The 20,197-nt window shown below is 33.6% G+C and overlaps 1 protein-coding gene and 1 long non-coding RNA gene across 3 annotated transcripts in view; one reads left to right on the top strand and one right to left on the bottom strand.

The window, feature by feature from the left end:
- LOC145307206 (uncharacterized) overlaps window positions 1-20,197 on the top strand; it is a 251,072-nt gene that overhangs the window by 26,097 nt on the left and 204,778 nt on the right. The gene's annotated exons all lie outside the window — the stretch shown is intronic.
- Window positions 8,687-20,197, bottom strand: part of LOC145307202 (uncharacterized) — a 360,433-nt gene continuing 348,922 nt past the window's right edge. The window contains exons 1-13 of one of the 2 annotated variants that reach the window (XM_080149583.1): window positions 18,481-18,549; window positions 17,926-18,029; window positions 17,278-17,393; window positions 16,684-16,763; window positions 16,370-16,432; window positions 15,410-15,472; window positions 14,625-14,697; window positions 14,053-14,128; window positions 13,606-13,652; window positions 12,535-12,605; window positions 11,703-11,766; window positions 10,822-10,896; window positions 8,687-9,695 (exon numbers count right to left, since the gene is read on the bottom strand). In XM_080149583.1, coding sequence (XP_080005709.1) covers window positions 9,674-9,695; window positions 10,822-10,896; window positions 11,703-11,766; window positions 12,535-12,605; window positions 13,606-13,652; window positions 14,053-14,128; window positions 14,625-14,697; window positions 15,410-15,472; window positions 16,370-16,432; window positions 16,684-16,763; window positions 17,278-17,393; window positions 17,926-17,955 — 780 coding nt within the window. In that variant the 5' untranslated portion in view covers window positions 17,956-18,029; window positions 18,481-18,549 and the 3' untranslated portion in view covers window positions 8,687-9,673. Of the gene's footprint in view, window positions 9,696-10,821; window positions 10,897-11,702; window positions 11,767-12,534; window positions 12,606-13,605; window positions 13,653-14,052; window positions 14,129-14,624; window positions 14,698-15,409; window positions 15,473-16,369; window positions 16,433-16,683; window positions 16,764-17,277; window positions 17,394-17,925; window positions 18,030-18,480; window positions 18,550-20,197 lie in introns of those variants that run through there. The other variant, XM_080149582.1, reaches the window with a different exon arrangement.

Genomic DNA, 20,197 nt, shown 5'->3' with positions numbered 1-20,197 from the left:
TCAAAAGTTTCAGCCACTAATTGTAATCTATTAATAAGATTATTATAAAGTTGTTACCCTTTCTAAATTCTACCATACTATCATAGGAATCATCATGCAAAGTTTAAAATCAATAGAAAAAATAAATTGTAAAGTGTTTATCTTTATAAGCATATCATGAAGTAATGGTGTTAAGTTAAAAATTACCATGTTTTAAATGGACATACGGACTTTCTTATAACAATCATAAAGTTGCTAACCTTTCTAAATTGAACCTAACTTGTGAAGGATTCATCATGTAAAGTTTGAAATCAATTGGATAATTATAACATGTCTATTTTATAATTTGGATATAAACTAATTAATTAACCTATAAGATGGTTTACGTAGGGTTAGGTTAGGTTAAGATATGAAAAAACAAATAAGCCCCCCACAGGGGTTAGGCATTTAATCAACCTTTTGATGGTTTACAGAGGGTTAGGTTGGGTTAAGATATGAATAAACAACTAAGCCCTCCACAGGGGTTAGGCATCTAATTAACCTATAGGATGGTTTACAAATTAGCCTAAACCAAATTAGGAGGGTGTGTAAGTATAGTTTTTACTAAGGTACCCAATTAGGAAGGTGTGTAAGTATAGTTTTTAATAAGGTACAGAATTAGGAAGGTGTGTAAGTATAGTTTTTACTAAGTTACAGAATTAGGAAGGTGTGTAAGTATAGTTTTACTAAGGTACCCAATTAGGAAATAGTGTAAGTATAGTTTTTACTAAGGTACCCAATTAAGAAGGTGTGTAAGTATAGTTTTTAATAAGGTACAGAATTAGGAAGGTGTGTAAGTATAGTTTTTACTAAGTTACAGAATTAGGAAGGTGTGTAAGTATAGTTTTACTAAGGTAACCAATTAGGAAATAGTGTAAGTATAGTTTTTACTAAGGTACCCAATTAAGAAGGTGTGTAAGTATAGTTTTGAATAAGGTACCCAATTAGGAAGGTGTGTAAGTATAGTTTTTAATAAGGTACCCAATTAGGAAGGTGTGTAAGTATAGTTTTTAATAAGGTACCCAATTAAGAAGGTGTGTAAGTATAGTTTTTACTAAGGTACCCAATTAGGAAGGTATGTAAGTATAGCTTTTAATAAGGTACCCAATTAGGAAGGTGTGTAAGTATAGTTTTTAATAAGGTACCCAATTAAGAAGGTGTGTAAGTATAGTTTTTAATAAGGTACCCAATTAAGAAGGTGTGTAAGTATAGTTTTTACTAAGGTACCCAATTAGAAAGGTGTGTAAGTATAGTTTTTACTAAGGTACAGAATTAGGAAGGTGTGTAAGTATAGTTTTACTAAGGTACCCAATTAGGAAGGTGGGTGACTATAGTTTTTAATAAGGTACAGAATTAGGAAGGTGTGTAAGTATAGTTTTTTACTAAGAAACCAAATTAGAAGGGTGTGTAAGTATAGTTTTTAATAAGGTACCCAATTAGGAAGGTGTGTAAGTATAGTTTTTACTAAGGTACCCAATTAGGAAGGTGTGTAAGTATAGTTTTTACTAAGGTACCCAATTAGGAAGGTGTGTAAGTATAGTTTATACTAAGGTACCCAATTAGGAAGGTGTGTAAGTATAGTTTTTAATAAGGTACCCAATTAAGAAGGTGTGTAAGTATAGTTTTTACTAAGGTACCCAATTAGGAAGGTGTGTAAGTATAGTTTTTACTAAGGTACCCAATTAGGAAGGTGTGTAAGTATAGTTTTTACTAAGGTACAGAATTAGGAAGGTGTGTAAGTATAGTTTTACTAAGGTACCCAATTAGGAAGGTGGGTGACTATAGTTTTTACTAAGGTACAGAAATAGGAAGGTGTGTAGGTATAGTTTTTACTAAGGTACAGAATTAGGAAGGTGTGTAAGTATAGTTTTTACTAAGGTACAGAATTAGGAAGGTGTGTAAGTATAGTTTATACTAAGGTACCCAATTAGGAAGGTGTGTAAGTATAGTTTTTAATAAGGTACCCAATTAAGAAGGTGTGTAAGTATAGTTTTTACTAAAGTACCCAATTAGGAAGGTGTGTAAGTATAGTTTTTACTAAGGTACCCAATTAGGAAGGTGTGTAAGTATAGTTTTTAATAAGGTACCCAATTAGAAAGGTGTGTAAGTATAGTTTTTACTAAGGTACAGAATAAGGAAGGTGTGTAAGTATAGTTTTACTAAGGTACAGAATTAGGAAGGTGTGTAAGTATAGTTTTACTAAGGTACCCAATTAGGAAGGTGGGTGACTATAGTTTTTACTAAGGTACAGAATTAGGAAGGTGTGTAGGTATAGTTTTTACTAAGGTACAGAATTAGGAAGGTGTGTAAGTATAGTTTTTACTAAGGTACCCAATTAAGAAGGTGTGTAAGTATAGTTTTTACTAAGGTACCCAATTAGGAAGGTGTGTAAGTATAGTTTTTAATAAGGTACCCAATTAAGAAGGTGAGTAAGTATAGTTTTTACTAAGGTACCCAATTAGGAAGGTGTGTAAGTATAGTTTTTACTAAGGTACCCAATTAGGAAGGTGTGTAAGTATAGTTTTTAAAGGATGCCTGCAAGAAATACCACGCTTAAGCTGCTGAAAGACTGCCACAAGTAGACCCAATACCCCAAATTTAAAGCCTTCAGCTTCAATAACAAAAAAGTTCTAGGCATTTCAAAAAAGCATTTTATACACAATGGTAATTTTGAAAGATTTCTAATGCTTATAAAAGAAAAAACAATATTAAATTACGTCGCCTAGACACAAAATTATAACCTTATCTTTGTCAGAAATTTAGATTACCGGTAATTGATTACATTTTTACAATAAAAACACCACATTTCATAGTCAAAATCTATTAAAAAAATTCAATTTAAATTGCATTTTTAAACGAAAACCATAGCGGAAACAAAGGGGGAAACTACTGCAAGCTCATCTGTGATTGGTTGCTTAGCTGATTCAGCCTTCTGATTGGCTACAGTACACTCGGTACAACGCAAGTTAAACTTAATTTTTGTTAATGGTTTTGACTATAAAAATGGGTATTTTTATTGTAAAAATATAATTAGTTACTGGCAATCTAAATTTATGACAAAAATAAGCTTATAATTTTGTTTTTAGGCCACGTAGTTTAATTTCAAAATTTCTAACATTAGCATTGCAATTCTTTCAAAATTTTCATTGTACATAAAATGTCATTTTAAAATGCCTAGAACTTTTTTGTTATAGAAGCTGAAGGCTTCAAATTTGGGGTATTGGGTCTACTTGTGGCAGTCTTTCAGCAGGTAAAGCGTGGTATTTCTTGCAGGCTTCCTTTAATAAGGTACCCAATTAAGAAGGTGAGTAAGTATAGTTTTTACTAAGGTACCCAATTAGGAAGGTGTGTAAGTATAGTTTTTAATAAGGTACCCAATTAGAAAGGTGTGTAAGTATAGTTTTACTAAGGTACCCAATTAGGAAGGTGGGTGACTATAGTTTTTACTAAGGTACAGAATTAGGAAGGTGTGTAAGTATAGTTTTTACTAAGGTACAGAATTAGGAAGGTATGTAAGTATAGTTTTTTACTAAGAAACCAAATTAGAAGGGTGTGTAAGTATAGTTTTTACTAAGGTACAGAATTAGAAAGGTGTGTAAGTATAGTTTTACTAAGGTACCCAATTAGGAAGGTGGGTGACTATAGTTTTTACTAAGGTACAGAATTAGGAAGGTGTGTAAGTATAGTTTTTACTAAGGTACAGAATTAGGAAGGTATGTAAGTATAGTTTTTTACTAAGAAACCAAATTAGAAGGGTGTGTAAGTATAGTTTTTACTAAGGTACCCAATTAGAAAGGTGTGTAAGTATAGTTTTTACTAAGGTACCCAATTAGGAAGGTGTGTAAGTATAGTTTTTACTAAGGTACCCAATTAGGAAGGTGTGTAAGTATAGTTTTTAATAAGGTAACCAATTAGGAAGGAGTGTAAGTATAGTTTTTAATAAGGTACCCAATTAAGAAGGTGTGTAAGTATAGTTTATACTAAGGTACCCAATTAGGAAGGTGTGTAAGTATAGTTTTTAATAAGGTACCCAATTAAGAAGGTGTGTAAGTATAGTTTTTACTAAGGTACCCAATTAGGAAGGTGTGTAAGTATAGTTTTTACTAAGGTACCCAATTAGGAAGGTGTGTAAGTATAGTTTTTAATAAGGTACCCAATTAGAAAGGTGTGTAAATATAGTTTTTACTAAGGTACAGAATTAGGAAGGTGTGTAAGTATAGTTTTTACTAAGGTACCCAATTTGGAAGGTGTGTAAGTATAGTTTTTACTAAGGTACAGAATTAGGAAGGTGTGTGACTATAGTTTTTACTAAGGTACCCAATTAGGAAATAGTGTAAGTATAATTTTTACTAAGGTACCCAATTAGGAAGGTGTGTAAGTATAGTTTTTAATAAGGTACCCAATTAGGAAGGTGTGTAAGTATAGTTTATACTAAGGTACCCAATTAGGAAGGAGTGTAAGTATAGTTTTTAATAAGGTACCCAATTAAGAAGGTGTGTAAGTATAGTTTATACTAAGGTACCCAATTAGGAAGGTATGTAAGTATAGTTTTTACTAAGGTACCCAATTAGGAAGGTGTGTAAGTATAGTTTTTAATAAGGTACCCAATTAGCAAGGTGGGTGATGATTATAGTTTTTACAAAGGTACCCAATTATGAGGGAGAGTAAATATAGTTTTTACTAAGGAACCAAATTAGGAAGGTGTGTAAGTATAGTTTTTACTAAGGAACCCAATTAGGTAGGTGTGTAAGTATAGTTTTTACTAAGGTACCCAATTAGGAAGGTGTGTAAGTATAGTTTTTACTAAGGTAACCAATTAGGAAAGAGTGTAAGTATAGTTTTTACTTAGGTACCCAATTAGAGAGGTGAGTACATATATTTTTTACCAAGGTACCCAGTTAGGAAGGAGAGTAAATATAGTTTTTACTAAGGTACCCAATTAGGAAGGAGAGTAAATATAGTTTTTACTAAGGTAACCAATTAGGAAAGAGTGTAAGTATAGTTTTTACTAAGGTACACATTTAGGAAGGAGTGTAAGTATAGTTTTTACTTAGGTACCCAATTAGGAAGGTGTGTAAGTATAGTTTTGGGTACTAGAATATTATACCCTCTCAGGGTTATAAAACTTTGGGTACCAGAATAATATACAGTTTACTACACCCTCCCATGATTATAAAACTTTGGGTACCATAATAATATATAGTCTACTATACCCTCCCATGATTATAAAACTTTGGGTACCAGAATAATATACAGTTTACTACACCCTCCCATGATTATAAACTTTGGGTACCAGTATAATATACAGTTTACTATACCCTCCTATGATTATAAAACTTTGGGTACCAGAATAATATACAGTTTACTATACCCTCTCATGATTATAAACTTTGGGTACCAGAATAATATACAGTTTACTATACCCTCTCATGATTATAAACTTTGGGTACCAGAATAATATACAGTTTACTATACCCTCTCATGATTATAAAACTTTGGGTACCAGAATAATATACAGTTTACTATACCCTCTCATGATTATAAAACTTTGGGTACCAGAATATTATATAGTCTACTATACCCTCCCATAATTATAATATATAGTCTACTATACCTTCTCATGATTATAAAACTTTGGGTACCAGAATATTATATAGTCTACTATACCCTCCCATGATTATAAAACTTTGGGTACCAGAATATTATATAGTTTACTATACCCTCTCAGGGTTATAAAACTTTGGGTACCAGAATAATATATAGTCTGCTATACCCTCCCATGATTATAAAACTTTGGGTACCAGAATATTATATAGTCTACTATACCCTCCCATGCTTATAAAACTTTGGGTACCAGAATATTATATAGTCTACTATACCCTCCCATGATTATAAAACTTTGGGTACCAGAATATTATATAGTTTACTACACCCTCCCATGATTATAAAACTTTGGGTACCAGAATATTATATAGTCTACTATACCCTCCCATGATTATAAAACTTTGGGTACCAGAATATTATATAGTTTACTACACCCTCCCATGATTATAAACTTTGGATATAATAAAAATATACAGTTTACTATACCCTCTCATGATTATAAAACTTTGGGTACCAGAATATTATATAGTCTACTATACCCTCCAATGATTATAAAACTTTGGGTACCAGAATAATATACAGTCTACTATACCCTCCCATGATTATAAAACTTTGGGTACCAGAATAATATACAGTTTACTACACCCTCCCATGATTATAAAACTTTGGGTACAAGAATAATATATAGTCTACTATACCCTCCCATGATTATAAAACTTTGGGTACCAGAATTTTATATACAATCTATTGTCCCATCCCATGATTATAAAGTTTTCTTTATATATATTGAAAAGTAGCTAAGTGCCAATCTTAACTCAGATTGAAACTCATTTGCAGTTACTTACTAAACCTTGGTTTTGGAGAGTATATAATGGATCAGCCAGTTGTTTGACATGATGTAGGTTAGGTTAGGGACAAGGATCTACAAACCAGCCATTTCACCTAATGAATCAGGTCTAAACTCTTCATCATTTTCTATATATAAATTGAAAAGTAGCTAAGTCCCGACCCTAACTCATAATCAAACTCATCTGAAATTGTTACTTGTATTGGCCTGATTAGGCTAGGTTAGGTTGAGTAAGGGGATATGAGACCCTGTATGGTTTTTACCGTTTTCTACCTGTACCATACCCATTCGGAACCAGATTTTTCTTTATATATATTGAAAAGTGCCTAAGTGCCGATCTTAACTCATAATTAATCTCATTTGCAAAGACTTACTAAACCTAAAATGGTTACTTTTATTATCCTGTTTAGGCTAGGTTAGGTTGAGTAGGGACATGTGAGACCCTGTATTGTTGTTACCGTTTTCTACCTGTATCATACCCTTTTGGAACCAGTTTTTCTTTATATATATCTAAAAGTAGCTAAGTGCCGATCTTAACTCATAATGAATCTCATTTGCAAAGACTTACTAAACCTTGGTTTTGAAGAGTGTATGATGGACCAACCATTTGTTTGTCATGATGTAGGTTAGGTTAGGTTAAGACAAGTACCTAATGAATCAGATTTAAACTTTCCATCATTTTCTATATATACATATATATCTAAAAGTACCTAAGTGCCAACCTGAACTCATAAAAAATCTCATTTGCAGTTACTTACTAAACCAAAAATGGTTACTTTTATTGTCCTGTTTAAACTAGGTTAGGTTAAGTAGGGACATGTGAGACCCTGTATGGTTGTTACCGTTTTCTACCTGTACTATGCCCAGTTTTTTATTTATATTAAAAAGTGCCTAAGTGCCAACCTTAACTCATCATAAATCTCATGTGCAATTACTTACTAATCCTTAGTTTTAGACATTATCTAATGGATCAATCAGTTGTTTAACATGATATAGGTTAGGTTAGGTTAAGATATGGACCTAGGAACCATCCATGTCACCTAATGAATCAGATTTAAACTTTCCATAATTTTCTATATATAAAAAATCTCATTTGCAGTTACTAAACTTAAAATAGTTTTGGCTTGTATTGGCCTGTTTGCTTACAGAAAGTTTGTCTGTTTGTTTGAAGCAAAAGATCTAGCTGACCACTGTACCGATTTGGTTCTCTCCTTTACAGTGAAGCTTATGATAGGCCCAAGGATGGTTTATAACTATTTTGGGGGAGGGTAACGCCACCCTTCTAAATGAAATCGTCCCCAAAAAAATTACTCCTTATAACTATTCATTTTAAACTAAAATTTAATTGGGGGGTTGACTTCACCTCCCCCTTACAAAGTACACCTATAGGCCTCTAGGGGCATAGCCGCTAGTAATTTTATAGATGTAACAGTATGTCTATTTGTTTGTAGCAAAGGATATAGCCTACCACTGAACTGATATGGTTCTCCTTTACAGTGAAGCTTATCATTGGTCTAAGGACGGTTTATAACTATTTTTTAAACTAAAATTTAATGGAGGTGACGACTTCGCCTCCCCCTCACACCTCAAGTGCACCTATAGGCCTCTAGGGGCATAGCCGCTAGTAATTTTATAGATGTAACAGTATGTCTATTTGTTTGTAGCAAAGGATATAGCCTACCACTGAACTGATATGGTTCTCCTTTACAGTGAAGCTTATCATTGGTCTAAGGACGGTTTATAACTATTTTTTAAACTAAAATTTAATGGAGGTGACGACTTCGCCTCCCCCTCACACCTCAAGTGCACCTATAGGCCTCTAGGGGCATAGCCGCTAGTAATTTTATAGATGTAACAGTATGTCTATTTGTTTGTAGCAAAGGATATAGCCTACCACTGAACTGATATGGTTCTCCTTTACAGTGAAGCTTATCATTGGTCTAAGGACGGTTTATAACTATTTTTTAAACTAAAATTTAATGGAGGTGACGACTTCGCCTCCCCCTCACACCTCAAGTGCACCTATAGGCCTCTAGGGGCATAGCCGCGAGTAATTTTATAGATGTAACAGTATGTCTATCCGTCCGTCTGTAGCAAAGGATATAGCCTACCACTGAACTGATATGGTTCTCATTTACAGTGAAGCTTATCATTGGTCTAAGGAAGGTTAATAACTATTTTGAGGAGAAAAGATTAAAACATTTTGATTAACAAACTTTATTAAAAAAATATAAAAATTATATAGCAAAAAACAATCATATTCATAAGTAGCGAAATAATCAGGGAAGTAAAGGGATAAGACAATGGCCAATATATTGATGTACATCTCCAATGATAATACACTAAATTCTGTAAATTACAATTAGTGGTTAAAACGTTTGGACAGTCAACTTACTGAAACAACCAATCAAAATTCATTAAAAACCCCAAAAGTTGTTAGGCCAACGAATAAGAAAACATTATTAAAAAACTATGGGCACTAGTGTAATAAACAGCCCAATTCCCCCCCCTCATTGATTAGTTGAAATCTAGTAGTGTCCATATGTTTCAACCAATAATTATAATCTACAGTAAGGGTTATCTTGTTTTTCCTCATTGGAGTTGTAAATAAATTCATCATACATTGTGTCTTATCTAGGGTTGTGCCCGATATCCGGTTTGGCTGGATATTTATTATAATTTCCGGCCGGATACTGGATATTGAAACCATCCAAATATCCGGCTAATTTTTAACGCCGGATATCAGGATCCGGACGGGTACCCGGCTGATTTTTAATCTCAGATATCCGGTTATCCTGCCGGATTTCCGGTAATTTGCCAGATATCCGTTCAGATACCCGATATCCGGCAGTAGAAATCAACCAGATATCCGGTATCCGGCCCTAGTCTTATCCCTGAAGTCTCTGAGGTAATGTTATAGCTTCGCTACTCATACAAATATTTGTTTTTTTTTCCAGTATGGCTTCAAAACCGATTAATATCCGCTGGATTAGGAACTGGTTCTCAGCCATACTAAAAAATCCTTTATAGCATCGTATTACAGCAAATTTTCCACAAATATAAAAAAAAATTAATATGAAGGCCCTGGCTAACAAAACAGGTTTTAATCTTATTACTTTTTAAATTTTAATATCTGCGGAAAACTGACCATAATACGATGGTATAAATAACTATTATGAGTTTTAGGTTGGTAGGACTCTTCTATCAGTCAGTAGAAGCACAATACCTAGACATTAATAGGTGCTTTTCCTCATAGTGCCTTGTGAGCACAAACCTTCCCCCCCCCCCTCTTATTTTTTAAAATAAATATAAAATAATGGGCCATGGTAATTTTTTCTTCCATGCACCCTATATATAACCTGACCTTAAGTGAAACATAAAAAAATTACCCTCTCCCCCCAAACTTTAATTTCTTTTTTTACAGGGGGGGGGGGGGGTTGGGCTACAAAAAGCACTTTGAGGAAAATTGGTAATCAAATTGGATGCATGACAAATATTAGAGTAAAACGCTAGAGGGAGAAATGGTTAAATAACTGTATCTCCCCATCGCAACCACCTTGTGCAACTTTTCTATTGGGTCATTGAAAATCAACCATTGGTGTCGCCTATATTAACACACCCAAGTAACAGAAAATTATTTAGGAGCAGACGAAAAGGGTTGTTGAAATAGGAAAGGAGGTAGTTGTCTGTAAATAAATCTATACTATAGATCTGTTTGACAGACATCCATGAAAGCGAAGCTCAACCAAATCAGACAGATTGACAAACGAACGTTAGTACTAATCACTAATCAAACAATTTTATTTTTAAGCATTTTAGGACTTTTCTCTCTTTCTTTTAATGACAACTGACTCTATAACATTCTTTGTCCGACCGTTTTGCCATTTATGATTATTGTGTTTTACTGCTTAAATGTTTTGTCATCCTTTGTTTTAGTAGCAAAGCTACTCTATAATTCACTTTGTCTGTCAGTCTGCCTTTCATTTCAGAGTGAATGTATTTCTCAGGCACTATTGAAGATAGACAGCTGAAATTTTTGGTGAAGATTCCTTGTACCATTTAGTATCCTCTGTCGGTCAGGCTTCAAAGTACATGTTTCTAGTAGGGTTGGGCCGGATATCCGGTATTATAAATCAGCCGGATATCTAAAAATGTGCTGGATATCGGGAAATTTTCATCATCCAGCCGGATACCGGATATCCGGCATTAGAAATAAGCCGGATATCTGAAAATTTGACGGACATCGGACAATTTTCAATATCTGGCCGGATATTCGGCATTATAAATCAGCCAGATATCCTGTATCCAGCCAAACCGGATATCCGGCCCAACCCTATATAGTCTCTTGTTACCTATTTCTACAGTTTTCCACATCTTTGAGATAATAAACAAAATACTCTCCACAGTTTACACATTTGATAACATCTAGTTGATATTCAATACATTGGGTACTTGGGTACTTTTATTCAATAAAAGCAGCTACGCCCCTAGAGGTATCTAGTGACACTTTAAATGATTTTAAAAAAATAATATGTAACATTTATATCTTGCGTTCAAGTCTTCATGTAAAAATAAATTTTGATTTTTTATGATTTCTCTTGGGAGGGTGGTGGTACCCTCCCCCAAAATAGTTTTAAACCTTCCTGGGACCTAGGAGAACCCGATTGGTTCAGCGATTAGCAAGATCCTTCAGTACAAACAAACAGACAGAGAGACAGACATCCTGTTACTTTATTAAATATCAGGGAGGGAGGGGACATTGGGTATTTTAATTCAATATTAAAATATCTAGAAAACAGGAGGGGAGGGAGAAGACATTGCACTGCAAATCGCACTGGCACCTCAACTTTAATTTCAGAGAGTGAGATATTTTTGCACTAGAAATTACACAGGTACCCAAAGTTTTGAGCCAACAAATAAGAAAAATCATTGGGTATTAGTGTAATTTACAGTCCAATAACCCCTCCCTCCCTGCAATTTTTATCCATACACGTCCAACAATTTTAAAAAAGGTTACTATTTTTAAAAATTTTAACTTCTCATTTACCCCCCTTAAAAAAAAACTTGGGTGTCCTTCCATCATCAAGCTGCTTGAAGTTAAAAATTAGAAAAGCTTTTAGGGCTTTGTATTATAGACAGGTTTCCGCAGATATCAAATTGAAAAATTATAGGAGAACTGGTTGTAATCCAGTGCAGGATATCAGTAGGTTTTGAAGCCATATTGAATATTCCTGAATGGTCACATTCTACATCTTTTTTGTTAAAGCAAATTGTCATCTCAGTTTCAACAAGTAATTCTAAAATAAATAGAAGATGGTTTTAGGCTATTTTTTTATAGTATCTGTCTTCCTGGGATTATCCAGGTTCAGGTACACCATGATAACCTTGTTATCCAAAGAGGTTACCAGTAACATATAACAAAAACCAGGGATTTTAAGGGATAAGACAATGGAAAATAAATTGAAATACATCAGCAATGATGATTAACAAATTTACCAATCCTATATTATTTACAAAAGGCTAGGTTAATCAAAAAAATTATCTAGAAAATTTCTCTATTTCTGGTAAATTGTTTCATATATCTGACTTATCATAACAAAATGTGTACATATTTTAACCAACAATATGGCTGGATTGTTCCTACACTGTATTAGTGGTCTAATTTACTGAGTAACTATCTAGATCTATTTATTACTAGCAGCTTTTCCACTTCTAGTTACAAAAAGAAAAAGATTTGGAGGTATAATTTTTCTGGGGCTATTTTTCTTTGGTGGGTGGTTTTAACCCTACACAAAATAGTTATAAACCTTCCCAGAACCAACACTGTAAAGGAGAATCATATCAGTTCAGAGGTTAGCAAAGTTCTTTAACACAGAGATAAAGACATTGTCTTACTTTTCAATTACAGTGCTTGGCCCCCTAGCCTTTTAACCTTCCTAGTCCCTAGCCTTGGACGTCAGCCCTTAGCCATTTAACCTAACCTAATTGTAAAAAAAATATTATTCTTAGGAATTTTCCAGAAAAAATTTCCTACCAGGATAACGCCAATTAATTTAAAACTTTACCCTGGGGATGAGATGAATTTGCCCAAGCAGGAACATTGGTTCCACAATGGTTGTAGCCAGGAGCATATTCTATTACAGACATGTTCCAAAATTATGAATAATGATGCAGTATGAGCATTATATTTTGAATAATGGTGCAGTATGAGCATTATATTTTGAATGATGGTGCAGTATGAGCATTATATTTTGAATAATGGTGCAGTATGAGCATTATATTTTGAATAATGGTGCAGTATGAGCATTATATTTTGAATAATGGTGCAGTATGAGCATTATATTTTGAATGATGATGCAGTATGAGCATTATATTTTGAATGATGATGCAGTATGAGCATTATATTTTGAATAATGGTGCAGTATGAGCATTATATTTTCCATAATTAGGAAACATTTGTGATTATCGCTTAACACAATACACCTGTTATCAGGAAGGTGATAAGTTCAAATCTAAACAAAGCAACACAACTAAAGATGTTTAAAATAGTTCCTACTGCTGCTAGGTTAGGTGCATGACATAAGTAGATGGAGTAGGGGCAATTTCTTGGCGCAAAACAGTCACAACTTGATACAATCAAATGGTTTGTTGTCTGAAGGGCATTAAACCATATTATCATGCATATGAATATACAAGATTAGTTTCAGAGATTCACCAAAATAAGATCTTTTAAGGTTATCAAGCTCTATTAATGCTTGGCCAACCCCACTTTACATATCTGTATGTCTGTAACACTTTTTTTACTCTTATAATTGTATTTGAAAATGATAATTTTTACAAAGGTTTTGTGATTTAAAATTTTTTTAATTAGATAAAACAATGGTGTGCACATGGTTTTACCAAAGAGGTGTGCAAAGCGCATCTGAAAATTTGACACTCCCCTTAATCAATAATGGAGGATAGGTACAGAGGGTGCATTTTCTTTACTTGACATCACTCCATCTAGGGGGTGTAGACCCTTGTCAAAGGTTATTAGGATGGATGGAGGGTGGTTGAATCTCCCATAATTTCTCCCGAGATATAGATACACCTTCCTAAACCCCCCTTCTCCACGCCTCTGGAATGGAACATTTCCTGGAATTTTGATGCCAGCAGGTGGCAGCAGTCGGTACCAACCTTCACCCTAAACACAACAACAAGGAAGACAACATCCAAGAATTTTTATACTGATGGGAGTTATGTATTTTTCTTTAAATTGTACAAAATATCTGTCTGTCTGTCTGGAATTTAATTTTTTGGCTCCTTTAGACATTTAAAATTTTGGGTACTGTTGGTTTTATGACATTGCTTGTTCAGGGACGTTACATCATATTTTCACAGTAGCTTTTCTCCTATTTCTAGCCCCTGTGATGGGCCTAATACTGAGGGGCAATCATTAAAATTTACCTAACTTTAAGAGCGATATCACAAAACTGACAATACCCAAAATTTCTTGTCAACATTGAAACCTTTGTAAATTTTGAAAATATGCAGTTTCTGTGTAGTAAAAGTTGTTGCTAATATAAGTATGAAAAATAATGAACCTGCCAATCAGGACTGGTAAAACTGTTTCCATTCTGGTCACAATAGGGTTCATATTCATAATCTGTATTCCTGGTGCTAAAAAAATATATGGTTCCAGTATGGCTTACAATCAGATTAGAACTGGTGTTTAGCTGTACTGAAAATTCATGTACTGCCAAGAAAACAAAACAAAAATTCTAGAATTAAAAACTGCTTTAATGGCCAGGGCCTTTGTCTCCTTAGTACCAGTAAAACAAAAAGTGTTTTTTAATTTCTATTATAATGAATTGAAATTTGAAGGAAAAGAGAAGGGAATATAAAGGAAAGTGAAGGAAGGGTGAAGGGAAAGAGGAGGTAAAGTAAAGGGAAAGAGAAGGAAAAGAGAAGGAAAAGAGAAGGGTGAGTAATGGGAAAGTAATGGAATGTGAAGGTAAAGCAAAGAGAAATTGAAGGGAAAGTGAAGGAAAGTGAAGGAAAGTGAGGGAATAGTGAAGGGAAAGGGGAGTTAAAGAGAAGGAAAAGTAAAGGAAATGTGAAGAATACCATTTAAGAGGGCAGTGTCACAAAAAGAACTAAACCTGTAAATTTTTACCTGTCATCTAAAATCTTGTATTCTGAGCATGGTCCTTCTGGTACAATTCCAGATGTTGTTGTTGTACTCTCAACTAATTATAAAAACAAGGATGACAACATCAATACCTTGTAAGGGTGGGATTATCCTTTGTGCATAGTAGTGAGTTGAGCCTGTTTACGGGCCAAGGCATTCACTCTACTCTTACTATTTATGTCCCACATCAGACATTTTTAATGTCTTTAGTCATGAAGCAGTGTAGGCTTGAGATTCAAACCTTTCACCTCCCCGGCGACAAGCAGATTTGCCATATGTTGTCAGGGAAAATGAAGGGAAAGTGAAGGAAAAGTGAAGAGAAGGTAGAGGGAACAAGAAGTGAAAGTGAAGGGAAAGTGATGAGAAATGAAGTTAAAATAGACGGAAAGTGAAGGGAAATTAAGGAAAATGAAGGAAAATGAAGGAAGATGAAGGAAAAGAAAGGGAAATGAAGGGAAAATTGAGGAAAGTTAAGGGAAAATGAAGGATAATTGAAAGAAAAGTGAAAGGAAAGTGAATGGAATGTGAGGGGAAAGCAAAGGGAAAGTGAAGGGCAAGAAAAAGTAAAAGAAAGGAAAAGTGAAGTGAAAGTGAAGGGAAAGCGATGGTAAATATTATAGAGTAAGCTTTGCTTTTTATAAATCTGTTGATAATGTGAAGGGAAGGTAAAGGGAAGGTGACAGGAAAGTGACGGGAAAGTGAAGGGAAAGTGAAGGAAAAGTGAAGGAAAAGTGAAGGGAGAGTAAGTTTTTCTTTATAAATCTGTTGACCTGTTGATTCTGTAGGCAATTCAGTTGTCTGCTGGGTTGTTTGCGGATCATCTGATGTCATATCTAGATACAAAATCTTATGGGATATATAATACAATGGACAATAAAATTTTAATAAATCCCCCATAATGATAAATAAAGTTACCCTATACTCTGTAGATAAAATTAATGGACACTACCAGTTTAAAATTGAATAAAAGTACCCAAAGTTTTAGAGCCAACAGATAAGATAACTAAGTTATAAACCTTGAACACCATTATGATTTACAGTCCAATATCCCATCCTCCCTCCCTGGTTATGATTGAAAACTTTGGTTACTAGTAGAATTTCACCCCCCATATCTTAAAATTTTCTGACAATAAACTTTGCCCCCTTGAATCTAACAAAACGGGTTTTTCTTTTATAATTTTTCATTTTTATATCTGCGGAAAGCTGTCTATTATACAATGTCATAAATAACATTTATACCAGAAAGAAATGGGTTAAAAATTTACACATTAATTATCTGCAGTAGTGGCTAAAAAAGCAGTCTGACTGCAAGTTTAATCAATTAATTAATAATGAATATGAGAAATATGTTACCAGTAACTGAAGTTGATGCATCTAAAACTGTGTTGGTTCAACAGTAGGGGAAGTAGACATCACAAGGGAAAGTGAAAGAAAAGTGAGGGGAACGTGAAGAGAAAGTGAAGGGAAAGTGAAGGGAAAAGAAGGGGAAAAGGAAGAGAGAGTGAAGGGAAAGTAAAGAAAAGTTAAGAGAAAGTGAAGGAAAAGTGAAGGGAAAAGGAAGAGAAAGTTAAGGGAAAGTGAAGGAAAAGTGAAGGGAAAAGGAAGAGAAGGAGAAGAAAAAGTGAAGGGAAAGTGAAGGAAAAGTGAAGGAAAAGTAAAGGGAAAAGGAAGAGAGATTGAAGGGAAAGTGAAGGGAAAGTGAAGGAAAAGTAATCTTTTTAAAATTTTACCAGTAGCTGAAGTGGAAGCATCTGAAGAGTGTGTTGGTTCAACAGTAGGAGAAGTAGGTCTCACTATAAATATACATTGTATTAGGAGAAAACAAGGATGACAACATCCATAAAAGCCAAGCTTTGGAACCATAGGACAAACGAACATTAACACCTGTTATATACTAAATCTTCTTTAGTTGAAATACCATTAATTCCTCCCCCTCCCCAAATCTTTTATAAGTACAATATAACCCCCCCCCCTCTCAACTTCTATAGTTTCCATAAATTCTCCCCCCCCCCAAAAAAAAAAAAATCTTCTATAGTTAAATTACCAGAAGTAGAAGTATTGTCTCCATTAAAGCATCCCAACCTTCCAGATTCACAGAAAGAACATTCTCGCACCTCCTCACAACTATATAACATAAAGAATTGGGTCAGGTTTTGGTGTAGATACCTTACCATAGAATATGGTTAGAGAACCTTATAATTGTGCAATGTTTTGGTCTATAAACTTGACTATACAATATAAAAAATGATTAAAGTATCTCATAATTGGGCATGTTTTTGGTACAGAAACCTGACCATAACATAAAATATGATAAAAGAACCTTAGCATTTGGTCAGGTTTTGGTACAGAAACCTGACCATAATATAAAATATGATTAATTTGGTCAGGTTTTTCAGTTCAAGTACAGAAACCTGACCATATAAAATGTGTGTAGAGACCTCAGAATTTGGTCATGTTTTGGTGTAGAAACCTGACCACAAAATTCAAAATATTATTTGTGAATCTCAGAATTGGATCAGGTTTTGGTAAAGAAACCTGACAATATTATATAAAATATGATTAGAGGACCTCAAAATTAAGATCTAAAGATTGCTGTCTTTTAAGATACTGTGCTAAAAAGAATCTTTAAAAATCTTACCTCCTGAAGAGATAACAAGCATTTTGGATGACAGCAGATTGATTATACCATGTGTAAGCAGAGCATTCAGGTAGATCTACACAGGATTCCATACAGTCTGTAGCAGTAGCAGAATCCTATAATTTTTTCTCATATATGTACATACATTCGAAACCGATTAATTAAAAATATCTGCGAAAAGCTGTTTATAATACAATGTGAGAACTAATATTAAATTACATTATTACTTTTCCTTTAATTAATCTTTACCACACATTCAAAATACAAAGAGCTTGGGTAAATGCTAAAGTACCATCACAGAGCATGTACCTACCTGCAGGCTGCAGGTTCCTACCTACCAAACAAGGTACTTAGCTAAAATACCATCAACTCCTGTAGAATAAGTACCTACCTCCAAAATACTCCCTTAGAACAAGTACCTACTTACCTAGCTAAAATATCATCAACTCCCATAGAACAAATACCTACCTCCCAAACTAAAACATCATCAACTATCATAGGACAAGTACCTACCTACCAAACTAAAATATAATGAACTCCCAAAAAACAAGTACCAACCTCCCTAACTTAAATATCATCAACTCCCATAACAGAAGTACCTACCTACTAATCTAAAATATCATCAACTATCATAGAACAAGTACCTACCTCCCAAGCTAAAATATCATCAACTCCCATAGAGCAGCCACCATCTATCCTCTGGAGTTTGCTTCCACTAATACAATTCTCACAAACATGAAGGTTCCTCAACTAAACATATTGATATCAGTATTTGGATTTGGATCTCAATCAGACAAATTGGGTATTATGGGTTTCTTGACATTGCCCTTTAAAGGTCATTTCGTTGTAGTTTTACAGTAGCGTTTGATAGGGTATTTTAGGTTACGTAAATGTTAATGATTACCCTACAGGGTTAGGCAATTGGCCCAGCAGGGTTAGAGCCCTCCCACAGGGGCGAGTAATAGGAGAAATGCTATTGTGAAAATCGGACCAAACCGCCCTTTAAGGGGCAGAGTCATGAAACTGACAATACCTGACATATATTCTATTGTACAATTAAATATGAAATATTATATGAACTGTTATTGTATGAAATATGATTTATATAAACTGTAATTATATGAAATATACCTTATATAAACAGTAGTTAAACAAAATATAACTTATATGAACTGTAATTATGAAAAAAGGTATAAAGTTCCTTATTGAAGAGAACACAGAGCAGTTGTTGTCCTTCTTGCCACGTATACCCTAACAATCAACATATTTGATAATATCATTTTGGATTTTATTAATAATACACACTGTATATTATACTGTGGCATTAGTAAATTTCCACCAACAGACCAAGTTTTGACCAAGAAATAATGAACAAAAGCTTGCTTTCAATAGTTAGGGCCTTGGCCAATGAATTGATGAAGCTCTTAACTATGTGACTTTAACAGTTTGGGATGAATGAAATTATGTATTGTTTACTATTAGTTTTCATAGTTTAACCTTTAACTTTGGTGTCATAAATTTCTATGAATATAAGATTTTTTTTAATCGGACAAAATAATTGTACAATCGTACTATCGTACTAAAACTATATAATGAGTAATAAAAAATATTCAAAGACTGTAATCCTGGTAATAGTTATTTCTTGTATTGTGTTATAAACAGCTTTCCATGGATATAAAAAGTAAAATCATAAGATTAAAACAAGTTTTTTTATCCCCAAGATCCCAAAGGCCTTGTGATTGTACATTTTTATATTCGTAAAAAAAACTGGATATAGTTCGATGATTGAACTAAAATTTTTTAGTATGGCTGAGAACCATTCTAATCCAATTAATTGGATCAAAACAATATAGGAATAGTTATTTCTCGCATCCTATTATAAACAGCTTTCCACGGATATAGAATGTACAATTATAAGCACTTGGGGCTAAAAAAACTTTAATTTTATAATGATACATTTTTATATTCGTAGAAAGCTTGATATAATACGATACTAGATATAATTTTTTGGAATAGCTGAGAACTAGATATTAATTGGTTTTAAAGCGATATAGGAAAAATGTTTTCTGCGCATGAGAGCTCCTTGTTACACTTATAAGACTTTTTATTCGGACAAAAAATTGTACAATCATACTTTCGTACAAAAAACTATAGTACGATTAATCCTGCAAAATATGTTTCCTGCACATGAGAGCTCCTTGTTACACTTATAAGACTTTTTATTCGGACAAAATATTGTACAATTGTACTTCCGTACAAAAACTATAGTACGAGTAATCCTGCAAAATATGTTTCCTGCACATGAGAGCTCCTTGTTACACTTATAAGACTTTTTATTCGGACAAAATATTGTACAATTGTACTTCCGTACAAAAACTATAGTACGAGTAATCCTGGGAAATATGTTTCCTGCACAAGAGAGCTCATTGTTACACTTATAAAACTTTTTATTCGGACAAAAAATTGTACAATCGTACTTTCATACAAAAACTATAGTGCGAGTAATCCTGGGAAATATGTTTCCTGCACATGAGAGCTCCTTGTTACACTTGGACACACAGAGATCAACACTTCCAACTCCGGTGATAACCATACTCACATCCTCATTAAACTCCCAGGAATATCCTACAAAGAAGAAGTGGTTTGTGCTTGTATTGCGTAAAATCCGTGAGTTAGCTTCAGCCAAAAGCGATTATTAAGTCTAAGTGTTCCTAATACTGACAAAAGCGCATAGTAAAATTTAATAACAATTATACTTAATAATCGATTTTTTCCGCAATACAAGCACAAACTACTTCTCCCTTTGGATTAGTTAATCATCATAATAGGATTGATTAAAATAATGATCATTGGATAGATTTAGATGATGATAAGTTGATAGATATAATTAGATAGATTAATACAGGGTCATACAAGAGAA

The sequence above is a fragment of the Acartia tonsa genome, chromosome 15 (assembly GCF_053477335.1).
Source record: "Acartia tonsa isolate MP-2025a chromosome 15, ASM5347733v1, whole genome shotgun sequence".
Lineage (NCBI taxonomy): Eukaryota > Metazoa > Arthropoda > Copepoda > Calanoida > Acartiidae > Acartia > Acartia tonsa.
Note: the sequence above shows the minus strand (reverse complement) of the source record. Positions and strands in the feature narration are given on the sequence as shown.